The sequence below is a fragment of the Giraffa tippelskirchi genome, chromosome 8 (genome assembly GCF_054371585.1).
Source record: "Giraffa tippelskirchi isolate mGirTip1 chromosome 8, T2T-mGirTip1v1.2.pri, whole genome shotgun sequence".
Lineage (NCBI taxonomy): Eukaryota > Metazoa > Chordata > Mammalia > Artiodactyla > Giraffidae > Giraffa > Giraffa tippelskirchi.
The window spans coordinates 26,235,536-26,248,837 of NC_137282.1; the positions used below are offsets into that span (position 1 = coordinate 26,235,536).

The 13,302-nt window shown below is 38.9% G+C and overlaps 1 protein-coding gene across 1 annotated transcript in view; it reads right to left on the bottom strand.

Moving 5' to 3' along the window:
• The window catches only part of LOC145517391 (uncharacterized), a 180,431-nt gene that overhangs the window by 18,581 nt on the left and 148,548 nt on the right, over nucleotides 1-13,302 (bottom strand). The window contains exon 3 of the mRNA XM_081519722.1: nucleotides 11,971-12,046. Within this exon, the coding sequence (XP_081375848.1) occupies nucleotides 11,971-12,046 (76 nt within the window). The remainder of the gene's footprint in view (nucleotides 1-11,970; nucleotides 12,047-13,302) is intronic.

A 13,302-nucleotide genomic window follows, 5' to 3' on the forward strand; every position in this document is an offset into this window, starting at 1 on the left:
ACAGTAAAACATCAAAAATGTGAACTCATAATTGTGAAAATGATCACAATTTAGAATTTAAAAATCTGATTTTGAGGTTATATTACTTTATCTTTACATGCTAAATTGATTACATGACTTCCTATAGACATAATAGTGATACTTAATAAAGAGTCATTCCACACATTACAAAAAAAAAGATATATTGGGGGAGTGATGTCAATAAGATGACTGAAAAAAATGCCCCCTCCCCAAACTAACAATAATCTGGCATCCATCCATGAACAAAAAGTGCCTTTGTGGGATCCAGGTAGGAAACTGGCACAGTCTAAAAAGGAGTGAAGAAGGAAATGGCAACCCACTCCAGCACTCATGCCTGGAGAATCCCATGGACAGAGGAGCCTGACGGGCTACAGTCCACGGGGTTGCAAAGAGTCTGACATGACTTAAGAACTAAACAGCAAAGAAGGAGCAGAGCCATTTTGGAAAGGCAGGCTTGCACCCAGGTGGTGGACTCAATGACCATGGTCTTAGATCTGGAAACAGCTCTGCACCCGAGGACTCGACTACAGCACCATCCAGCCCTGGTTCTTCACCAGCACCACAGGCCGGGGGAACCAGGCTCCCCCACTGTACTCCGAGGAATAGGAGTAGAGACCTCACCGAGGTCCTCTGTGGCCCTAGATGTGGCCCAGGAACCGGCTCCGGCTCCTCAGCTGTGATCCAAGTGCCCTGGAAGGACACTGAACTAGACATCACCCAGGGACCAGGGAGCCTTTGTAGATGTCCACGAGTCCAGCAGAGACATTTGAGCATACTGTTCAGGAGAGGGAAAAAAACCCAAAAAGCCCACACAGGCTGCACTGGAGAGGCTAAGAAGAACCGTGTGACTTCACAGCATCATTTCTATCCTCAGGCAGCAGAGCTCAGTGCCAGGAGAGGACTTCTGATTTCTCCATGATTTCTCACGTGGGGAAAAGTGCGAGCCAATGGGTAAATGCCCAGCCTCCCGAGCCATGCAGGACGCTGCCAAAGAAGCCCACTTCTTCCCCACCTCATCAGGGCACTGAGTCAGGGGCTGCGCACCTGGGGGCCCCTGGCGGCTGGGAGGACAGCAGCCGTGGCTCAGAGCGGGGTGCATTAGGAGGATAGGGCTCCTACAAACTGCATCAGAGACTCCATCAGCGGGCCTGCCCAGGGGTCACGGGGGACGCCTCGTCTCTGCAGACCCAGGGGTACCACCAGCGCTTCACTGATCTCACCCACACCCCCTCCACCGGGTGGCCGACTCCCAGCACGCATTCCCAAGGGCGGCCCGGGCTTTCCTTTCCGCGCCAGCTGAGTACACGCAGAAAGCTGGCCTGACTCAGCGGTCTTGTGAGAGAAGGTCCTCGGGGAAGCAAAAGCGAGGTTCTCCAACACACGGCCAGGCTCCACAGGATGGAGAGACGGCAGATGAGCTTAAAGATTTTGCCACCAGAGCGAGAAAGAAGTACAGAGCAGGTGCAGCTGCAGAAGGAGCGAGAAAGGCTCAGAGTCACTAACAGGATTGATGGAAGGTATTTCTCTCCCAAAGTCAGGCAGTAAAGACTGCAGCAGATGATGGCTCCTTGAAATGTGAAGACAGCAATGACAGACATCAAGGAACAAGAAAAATCAATGAAATGAGACACTAGCAAAGAAAAAAAAATTTTTTTCGAGGAACTGACCCCGAAGACATGGAGATCAGCAATTTATCTAACAAAGAATTTGAAGTGCTGAAAGAAAAACAAAAAAACCAAAACAAGAATATTCTCCATAGCAAAGTTGCCCTTCAAAAATGAAAGAGAAAGAAAGACTGCCCAAACAGACAAAAGCTGAGGGAAGGCACCACCATACGAGAAAGGCTAAAGGAGTTCTTCAAGCTGAAACGAGGACTCTAATCAGCAACATGAAAACATATGAAAAAGGACAGCACAGGACTACAGGTTAGTATACAGTCAAATCCAGAACACTCTAAGGCTACAATATGGCACCGTGTTAACCAGTTAACTCTAGTAAAATGTTTAAAGGACAAGAGTATTAAAAATAACTATAACTACAACAAGTTGTTAGTGAATACACAGCATAAAAATAGGTAAATTATGACATCAGAAACATTAAAAACAGCATTAACGCTAAGTTAAAAAAGTCAGACGGAGAAAGACAAATGTGGTTGATGTCATTTATGTGTGAAATCTACAAAAGCTGAGCTCATGGCAACAGAATAGAATGGGGGCTGCCAACAGCTGGGAGTTGGGGAAAATGGGGAGATACTGGTAAGAGAGTACAAACTTCCAGTTACAAGACAAATAATCGCATCACAATGTCTGTGGTTAACAGTACTAATATTATACACTTGAAAACTGCTAAGAGAGTAAATCCTGAAAGTTCTTACCCTCCCCATTCTATATACATGTAATTATGTGAGGCAACCCTATTCTGGTAACCACTTCATGAGGGAAACATCTGTCATTATGCTGTACACCTTAAACTTACGTAGTATGTCAATTATATCTCAATATAGATGAAGAAAATAAATATTTTTTTAACTGACACATTGAAATAATGCTGAAGAAAATAAATTATCTTGAATTATTTTTTATCTTTTTCAAATATTTCTTAATGTTTATTTTCAGTCTTTAAAACATATCTACATATGACCTATTTGACCTTTTAAAAAAACCTGCTGTATAGAGCATTGGATCTGCAGGGTAGCTAGGGGGCTGAGATGACGGGTGGATATTAGGGATAAAAGTAAGGATTTTAAAATTAGTTCTGTAAAAAATGTTGATGAGAAATGGCAAAATTCTTTGCTATTCAACCAATCGGGCAACAAATAAATATCTCCTTTTCTTCTGTTATGTAGTTGATTAATGTCACAATACACGTTTAATACACCAACATAGGTTTAAAGTTCCTAGTGACTGACTAACTAGGGAATAATATGAAAGACCTTCACAATGGGGAAAGTTAACCCGAGTCTTCAGTGATGAATAGAAACTACCAGACGAAGAAGAGAAAGGTCCAGATGGAAAGGAATAATCTGTGAAAATTTACTAGCCTTTGGGAATGGCATGTTCTGAGCCATCCATTGGTCAAGGAGATAAATACTGTGGCCAAGAGGCCAGAGGACTGGGTAGGCAATAGACACTTACACGCCATGTGTAAGATGATAAATAACTGAGACTTCACTGCATAGATTATGGGATGCAATCACAGATTTTAAGCAAGACATTCACACTTTTACTTTTTGCTCTAGGAAAATAACTGGGAGCAAAATGGAGGAAAACATGGAATGGGAGGAGATGAGAGGCAGGAAGTAGTTTCTTGAGATAGACAAGATCATGCAGATGACACCACCCTGATGGCAGAAAGTGAAGAGGAACTAAAGAGCCTCCTGATGACAGTGAAAGAGGAGAGTGAAAAGACTGGCATAAAACTCAACATTCAAAAAACGAAGATCATGGCAGCCAGTCCCATCACTTCGTGGCAAATAGATGGGGAAACAATGGAAACAGTGACAGACTTTATTTTCTTGGGCTCCCAAATCAGGAAGGTGGTGACTGCAGCCATGAAATTAAAAGATGCTTGCTCCTTGGAAAAAGCAAACCTAGACAGCCTATTCTATGACAAACCTAGACAGCATATTCAAAAGCAGAGACACTACTTTGCTGACAAAGGTCCATATAGTCAAAGCTATGGTTTTTCCAGTGCTCATGTGTGGATGTAAGAGTTGAAATATAAAGAAAGCTGAGCGCCGAAGAATTGATGCTTTTGAATTGTGGTGTTGGAAAAGACTCTTGAGAGTTCCTTGGACTGCAAGGAGATACAACCAGTCCATCCTAAAGGAAATCAGTCCTGAATATTCTTTGGAAGGACTGATGCTGAAGCTGAAACTCCAATACTTTGGCCACCTGATGCGAAGAACTGACTCATTAGAAAAGACCCTGAGGCTGGGAAAGATTGAAGGCAGGAAGAGAAGGGGACAACAAATAATGAGATGGTTGGATAGCATCACTGACTCGATGGACATGAGTTTGAGTAAACTCTGGGAGTTGGTGATGGACAGGGAGGCCTAGCGTGCTGTAGTCCATGGGGTCACAAAGAGTTGGACACGACTGAGCAACTGAACTGAACTGAAGAAGGCTTCTCTTCTCTGCGAGTGAAGGAAAGGGGGAAGAAGTCTTGCCTACCCTACAACTGTGTGTAATACCTAACCTCAGTGCATTCGCAATACAACTTTTTATGGTGTGCATTATTTTATTTTTCAGGTAAAAGCATAACTTTCATGTATACTAGATACAGCTCGATACTTTTTTAATTAAAAATTAACAAAGCTAGGACTCCAACCTGGTTCCATCTCCATGTGTTGTTTGTATTCTACTATATTCCCCTGCCCTATATGGAAATTACTGACTGTATCAGGAATTCAGTATATAGGCTGCTTGGGTCTTGATGCAAAGAGATAGTTGGTTTCCATGCAGCCTCTAAAAATGTGCTTTCAAAAAGTTAACTCAGTACCTGAACATTGCTATGACCAGGGAAAGTGACCTTATATTTCTGCCATACAATTTACAGTACCGGCTTAAAAAACAATTTCACACCTTTCAACTTGACATGTATTTTGTAACTGAAATGAAATCTAACTGTGCAATAGGATAAAACCATGAATAATTTTAGAAATTTTGTTTAAATATTTTGTAAAGAAGTGTGCTACAAATTACCTATATTTAAGGTCCACGCATGTAAAGAAGCCTTGGGTATGAATTTACATAGAAAATAAGAATGATTAAAGGCTACCTTTAGTTTGGAGTGACCATTTGATGCTCTTCTGCCTGGTGCTGTGAAATTAAATCTCCTCTATGATTCTGGGCTCTACGGGCTCATATTCTTATCGGATTGGGTCTTTCTGCTTTCCTCAAGGATGAGTGCTCAAGTATTTCAAGGTTATCATTTCCATTATACAGGAAGAATTTTTTCCTCCTGTACCCTGATTGAATGTGAAATCCCTTCTCTTCTGCATGTGCCTCTGTTATAACTGGATTAGGAGCATGATTTGAATGAGCTCAGGTCCATAAGAACAGTCCATCAGTCACAGGAACGCATCTCAACTGCATTCAGAACTTTAAAAGCCACAGATTGATAATCAGGGCAACTGGTTTGAAACACATGGCTGACTGCTTTTTAAATTCTGATTTATTAGGCCAGGTCCCTGCAAAAAAATGTGTTTAATAAAGTTGTATTTGTATAAAAAAAAAGTTGTAACCAATATAATTTGGAAGTTTTTAAAAGTCTTTACATTTAAACCAAGAAAAATATTTCCTGCATCTCACTGTTCCAATTGAGATGATTAGAATACCAGGTCAACTCACTGCCTAGGAAGAAACACAGTTCCCTCTTAATAAAGTACTGACAGCAGCACTTATTATAAGTTATTCAAAGGTCTTAAAAATGTCTGTGTATTTGGATCTTTCCAGTTGCCAATCATTGAAAGATCGGTAAGTAATTAAAGTGAATCTGGAATTTTGTATTTGATTTTACCCTACATTCAAATTGTTGAAGAAACAGTCATGGACAATCACTAAGTTACATCTGCTTAGCATTATTCAATACTTGGATGTTAACTGGGAGAAAAGGAGGTGGGTTTTTAAAAAGTAAAAGTTTGGATGGATATATGCACTAAAGTTGCTAACAGAAATTTCATACACCCTTTGGTCATGTGTCATTCTTTTTGAGCTCTGAGCTTTCATTTGTATAAAATCTATTTCATTGTGCTTGTTTTAATCAAAGTTTTGGACAATTTTTCAAGATAATTTCTGTTTAACATAATGGCTAAACTGTGAGAATTTATCATTCATATATCAAATTAATCCAGAGACTGAAATGCAGTAACATTATTATTCTACAGACAGTTATGCCCATGAGGTAAGTTTCAATAATATAGTTCATGATATCCCATGATAATAACAGAAGAAAATACCTCATACAGAATCTAAAGTAATATATTGCAAATAAGAGAGACCTAGGTTAAAATTCCAGTATTCTGTCTGACTTCAGTGAAATGAACTAAACAATGTCAGCCTTAGGGGTAAGCAGCTCATAGAGCTTCAACATGTGGCCTTTGGTCCCTTTTTAGAAACTCATCTTTTTTTTTATTTTATAGGTACTAAAATTGAGGTGACAGTAGAAATCTAACTCAACCTCATTAATACCACTCACCATTCAACTGCTGTAAATGAGAGAGAGCTTTGTTAATCTGAGAGGTGGAGTTCAAATATAGTAGAAAACTAATTAGGAGTGCTGGCGGAGCACTGTTACCTGATACTGGCTCAGGCTAGAAGATGAGGAAATGAGGCACAGGACAAATAACCAGATAGGAGAACAAAACCACAGAATGAGAAGTGAGAGAAGCAGAATTTTATAAACTGAATTTAAATTGTTACTTTGCCTTTAGCTGCTCCCAAGAAAAGGAAAATAGAGTTGGTGGGGGTGAAAGTACTTGTTTGAAAATAACTGAGTCTTTGGTGGTTCTCTCTCTCTCTCTCACACACACACACACACACTTTGGTGAAATAGCAGCAGAATAAACATTTATTCTTAAAACTATGGAAACTCATTTAAATGAACAAAAACTAGGACTTTATAATGAAGTAAAAAACTATTATATAAAGTATTATATATATTTACTACTTACTATTATATATATTTACTATTATATATAAGTAAAAAACATTATATAAAAAACTATATAATGAAGTTGAAAATGGCTCTAATCCCAAACCACACACTGTACAGAATGTTTATCAAATATATCCAGTGAAACATGGTCAAAGAACAAACTAGAAAGCTGATACACCAATGAACTTCTTGCATGTACCATTTTAATTTTCCTGTACTGCAAATAATTAACTCAAAGAAACTGTCCGGTAAAACAGACAGAAGGAAAAAAAAGAAGGTATATTGTCACCCGTTTTGGAAATTGCTTACCAGAGTCGATTATTCTGCAATAAACACTACTTAAGTTACACACACACACACCTAAAAGGTCACAGTGAATCTAGCCCACCTCTTACCTGAAAGGGATGAACAGTGAAAGCCAAGGGAAGACATGTCTTTAGCAAAATTGATAAGAAAGGTTCTGGGACATAACATTCCATTTGAAAGTGCCAGCTTTCCAGTCATTGTCCCCAGTCCAGCAGAAACTGCATGTTTAAGTTATACTACTATCCCAGAAAGAACAATATAGAGAAAGTATGAAACTTGGAATTAATTCGTATAACATAGTGTGTATCAGTTTTCAGTCCTGAAACTCACAAGTACAAGATATATTACATTTTTCCATTTTCTTTAAATTAATTTAGTTTGACTCAAAGTCTCCATACTGCAAAGCTGGTATGAAATTCCAGCTCATTTGTGGTACTCCTTGATCAGACCAATGTTCTGAGTATAAGCAAAGATCCTCTATTATCAGACAAATATATACATATATCACATCTTCTTTATCTATTCATCCACCCTTCCTAAGCCTTCCTTCTCCTTAGTTCTTAGCAAGACTGAACCCATGGAGATCCAAACAACAGTCAACACTGACTCTGAAACAAGACAGATTTTTTCCTTTGGAAGCGAGAAAGTGAGTGTTCTCAGAAGCCTTAGATATTACAGGATAAAAAATTAGGAATAATCTTTCATGAATAAAATGTATAAAATAAAATGTATATCATTATTCAAATCAAAAGAGTCTCCTAAAATCATGTTTAATTCTGGTTTTGAAAATACATTTTTAAACTTGCAAAGCAAAAACAGATTTTTTAAAATACATATTTAATAAAATTGACACCCCCATTACCTATTGAATTTGAGCACTGCAGATACTTAAAAGCTTAGGAGAGAATATTTGCTTAGAAAGTAATTAAGGAAATCAGTTTTTTAATGAAAGCAATTAACATATTCACAGTGCTTCCATTTAATGTAATTGCTTAATATTAATGTACAGCATAGATGCTTTAGTTAAATTAGTTTTAATTTGGTACAGAGCATCAAAGCTTTCCAGTGAGATTAAGTTTCACCAAATAACCTATATTTCTAGATACAAAAAGTATTTAAGGGTGGTGATCGGTGAAACATTTCAGTATAATTGAAAATAATATTAGAAGATCCCCTCATTGTCCTTGGTAGTCAAAGTCACATTTTCAGTCATTATGAGGCAAGTGTGCTTACATTTTAGCAACACAGGCTCCACTACAGCATCACTTTGAGATGTCAACCAGTAATGCTCAAGCTTTTCCACAGATTCATAAATACTTTGTGAGAACAGTTTTGGTCCAGCTGGCAGGAGCTTTGGCAACCCACTCTTGTGTAGGAAGAGGAATGGACTTCCATTAAGACACACATATGTTTGCAACTTAAACCTTTTTTTGTATCTGCAGACTTGGTGGCAGGCATCTAGAGGCCATGGATCTTCTTTCAATCAAAGAGAACAACCTCGCTTCCAGGAAAGACTGTGCACCATCTAACATGCCTACAGAAAGTGTGTTAGGGAAGCAGGCTGGAAGGAAAACACTAAGGCAGTGATTTTCAGTCAGGGCCAAACCCATGCCCTAGATGCTCTTCTGAGCTCCCATGTGGGATTCTGTTATCACACTCATCACACTCCTGGCATTGAAGCTAATGGCATATTTGCAGTTATGTGTGTTGATCTTCTCTTAGAATCCTGTATTTACTGAGGGTGCAAGATTTGGAGTCCTACAGTTTCTGCTCATATCCTAGGCCTGCCACTTGCTACTTCAGGGATCTGAAAAGTTACTTAACATCTCTGTTCCTTTGGTTCATCTGTAAACGGTTTTCAAAACTGTTATGAGGGTTAAAGGAATTAACACAAAGAAGCCTCCTAATAACTAGCATATAATAAACATTCGATAAATTTAGGTATTATTATTAGGTATATAAATTAGGTATTATTATTATTCAATTGTAAGCTCCATAAGTGCAAAATTACAGTATTTATAACTGTATCTACCTAATGTTTGCTCCTTGGAAGAAAAGCTATGACAAACCTAGACAGCATATTAAAAAGCAGAGACGTCACTTTGCCCACAAAAGTCCATCTAGTCAAAGCTATGGTTTTTCCAGTAGTCATGAATGGATGTGAGAGTTGAACCATAAAGAAAGCTAAGTGCAGAAGAATTGACACTTTTGAACTGGGGTGTTGGAGAAGACTCTTGAGAGTCCACTGGACTGCAAGGAGATCAAACCAATCAATCCTAAAGGAAATCAGTCTGAATTGAACTATAATTTTTAATTCAATGCTTTTGTACCAAGTAAATCAAATTACTCCTCCCTTCCCACCATAATTAACTCTGATTCATACTTCAGTCTCAGAAAGGCCCATCCTCATTCCACAAACATTAGAAACTCTATTCTGTATGTTCTAATAGCATCTGGATGTGCCTCACTCTTTACCTGATTATTTGACTTATTTCATCTTATCTGTTAGTACATAAGCATCAGAAGACACGGACTTTTATCTTTGGATTCACTGATGTGTCATTAACAAATATCGTAGTGTCCCATATATGAGAGCCATTCAATGAATATTTACCCTATGGATTAATTGGAATAATAATTAAACCGAGCTGACCTGGAGGCCTAGATGCTAGTTGCTCACACTGGTAATAAAATTTAAAAAACAAAAACCTGACACATTAGCAGAGTAAATTAAAAGCAGTGGATATTTTCATATTTGCACACTTGGCAGCGTTTTTCTAGTAACAGGAAAATTAGCTACTTTCAAGTCACTAAGTAACCATGTTGTCTGCCTTCATCAGGCATGTGTATAAATGAAAGCAGATATCACTATGAAACAAAAGCTCTAATCTCCATTGATTTGTGTCTTAAGGTCTTTGTCTTCAACTCTTAAAAAACTCTCTTCCTTTTCATCTCCCCCTGATTGCACTTAAATGTGACAATCAATCCTGCTCCGTGCTCTCTCCTGTACTTGAGGCAAAAAGACATCACTGCCCTTTGAGATCAGTCCTCCTTTGAGATTCTCCCTCAACAATGCTGCTCTTGCCTTGGAAATGGCCTTCAGAATCCTTACGCTTTTGTTGGTGCTAATTCCTTGTACGATTTTTTTCCTAGTACTTGCTAGGATGGGGTCTGGGTATTTTCATGTTTTGAAATTTAAACCGTGCCTCTGGGAGATTTATTATCGCCACAGACATCTTTCTATACAGTGGAAAGTCTTTTTTTTTCCTTTGAAAAATGAGCATATGACTTTATAAAAGCTCAAAGTCAACACTGAAATACTAATTGTATAGATAGATCTCTGAGGGAATTGATAGTGATCATATTTTTTCAAGCAACATATGCAAATAAAAAATATGTTAGTGACTCTAAAATTATAGATTTCTGCGAGTACTATTTATTAATGCAACACTAGTTTGAAATGCATATGTACCAGAACATTATCTATTATATTTTTGTAAACAACATGGTATAATATACACAAAAGAATAATCTAATGAGATTCTCTCCATACCTTTTAATTTGCTGTTTCTATGTTTACTTTCTACTGTTATTAATTTCTGTCAGTGTGTCATGATGCTGTCAGAGAAATGCTTTGTTATCCATTCTTCATTACTGATAACTTCTCATATATGCAGTTTCTATTCATTATTTCCTTATTTTGTTCAGATCTTTTTTAAATAAAATTGTTTAGTGTTTTAGAATTAATGAGGATTCAGGAAAATTCTTGTTTGGGCCAGGGTGATACAAACAGCTAAAATAATTTTAGTATAGAGCTGATTCAGTTCTTTTTGAATGATCCACTCAAGTTCTGAGATGGATATAATATTTTAAATTTTATACTGTTTTTATAAAGGAGATAGTGCCTGCCATTATGTTTCTGCCATGCGCTATCTTTCTTTTTGCCCACAGAAAGAATTCATATTCAATTTGGTCATTCATTGGGCCTCTTTTGCAGACAGATGGCGTAACTAGGTGCTAAAGGAGATCCCAGGTCTCGCCTGCTCTCTTCCTAGTTCAGGAGTCTGTGTGATTATCAGCCCAGCCACTCTCTGATATTGGCCTCTCAACAGTGAGCTGTCAACTAGGGGCTGCTCTTGAAAGACCAACCTGGAAAGTCTCCTTCTCCTCCCTTCTCTCCCACCATCTCTGCCCAAGGCCAGGAGGGCAAGAAGTGACCTTCTCAGCCCAGCATCTTAGACTTAAGAGGAAGGAGATTAAGCAAAAGTCTTCACTTGTGTCTCTTGGCCAAAGCCAAGTTCTCAAAGGCAGTTTTAACCAGAAAGCCTTCCAAAGGGTCTACTGAGTATTTGTTCAGCCAGAAATAAACTGCTGGTTGGTATCTGAGTATTACTCGCTGTATGTATAACTCCCTTAATAGTAGACGTCAGAGGGAAGGAAAGGTGAGAGGTAGGAGTTAGGAACAGGCACCCTGGCCCCATCTGGTCTCCAAAAGGTAAAATCAGAGTACCCGTTAGGGGATGGCTGTGTTACAGTCGGCTCCCTTCAGGCGTCATGAAGATCCTTCTTGTAACAATTCCACATTCTGCACCATTAAGTCAGAAACCATTTTAGGCCAAATTGGCTCAAAAACTGAGGAACCGTGAATATCCGCTTTATAGTTTAGTGCCCACAGCCCAAAGGAGCTGGAGAATAACAGTGATGATAGTAATGCAACATACTGAACAATGTCTAGTATAAAAAACTGTGTTTTATGAAATTCTGAAAATACATCTATGAGATGGGGGTTATTTTTAATTCCATTTTCTACACACACACCCGGGAAATCAAGTTGCCCAACACACACACACACACACACACACACACACACACACACGAAATCAAGTTGCCCAAAGGCAAATTCAAAACTCCTGTCCTTAATTGCTATACAATCTTCCCTCTTAATCAGATACTCTCTTAGAAGAGAGAGAGTTACTTTAGACTTACTTTACCAGTAGTTTTGATCTGTGGAAATCTAACATGAGATGTATTCATCTGTCTCTCAGCACTCCTCACTCCCACCCTGGGGAAAAAACAAAACCTTAGGAGAGAAAACAATTTAAAACTTACCAGCCATGCTTATCTCAAAATAAATGACTACAACAGGCCCCTCTTTAGGATAGGTTCTATGAAAGCGAAATATGATAGAGAAGGACCATGAGGGAGTTGAGATGCTTCTGAAGTACATTCAAAAAGCAGAGAAAAAAAGCACCAATTCCCAAAAACACACTCTAAGCACTTCACGGGTTTGCCTATGCAAACCTTGCCTACAGAAGCTCTTATATAAATTAGATGCCATCACTACCTTTCAGAGAAAAGGTAATCAGAGATTTGAACCATTAGCAGGAAAAGAATGAAATTAGTTAACTTCAGGCACTAATGAGCTCTGAATCATCAAACAAAATGGGCCTTGTTTGGTCCTTATCATTCTGGGCCCTAGTCTCTCAATCTCGCTTGCATCCTTCACTTCTCTCTGTCCTCTGGGCTCCGTGTCCTCAGAGCTCCTTCTTACTGTCTGCACCCACTCCCCCCTTCACATCCCCCCAGCTCATCCCATCAGTGTTCCAGCACTCTCAAACTCAACTTGTATCTTTGTCCATCTTCCCTCTAACCACTTTGTTGTGCATTTCATTAAATTCCCTTCTCCTGGTGTAGACAAAAGAGGGAAAGGGGAGGAAAAAGCACAGCAATCTAATGTTGACAGGAAAACAGAAAAAAAAACAAGACACAAAAAAACTGAGGATCTGTATCCCTGGGTATGTGCTCAGATGCTCAATCATGTCCGACTCTTTAAGGCCCTTATGGACTGTAGCCTGCCAGGCTCCTCTGTCCATGGGATTCTCCAGGCACCAATATTGGAGTGGGTTGTCATTTCCTACTCCAGATCCCAGGGTATGCAGCTGCATAGATTTCCCTCCTGTGCTGCTAGTGAGAAAAACATCTCATCTTCCTTGGCTTCTTGCTTCAACTAAAACAGCAGAGTCCCTGACTTCTCACCTGAGTTACTGGCAGAAATGATTCTGATAAAAGCTATTTGAATGACTTAACATGGTTAGGATGGGAACTACCTTTATGGAGGACAGCTTCTACCAGAACCTAAGATAGCATCTGTATAACATGAGACACATCTTGCTTGGAAGTAGAAAGTGCTTAACTGAAATACTGGAATGTTCATAAACATCCTGTTTAACCACAATGTTCTTTTTTTCCTCTCCTTTCTACACAGTGCCTAAGTCACTGCAGTTTCAAAAAAGTCCTAACCATTTTCTGCTAGCGAAT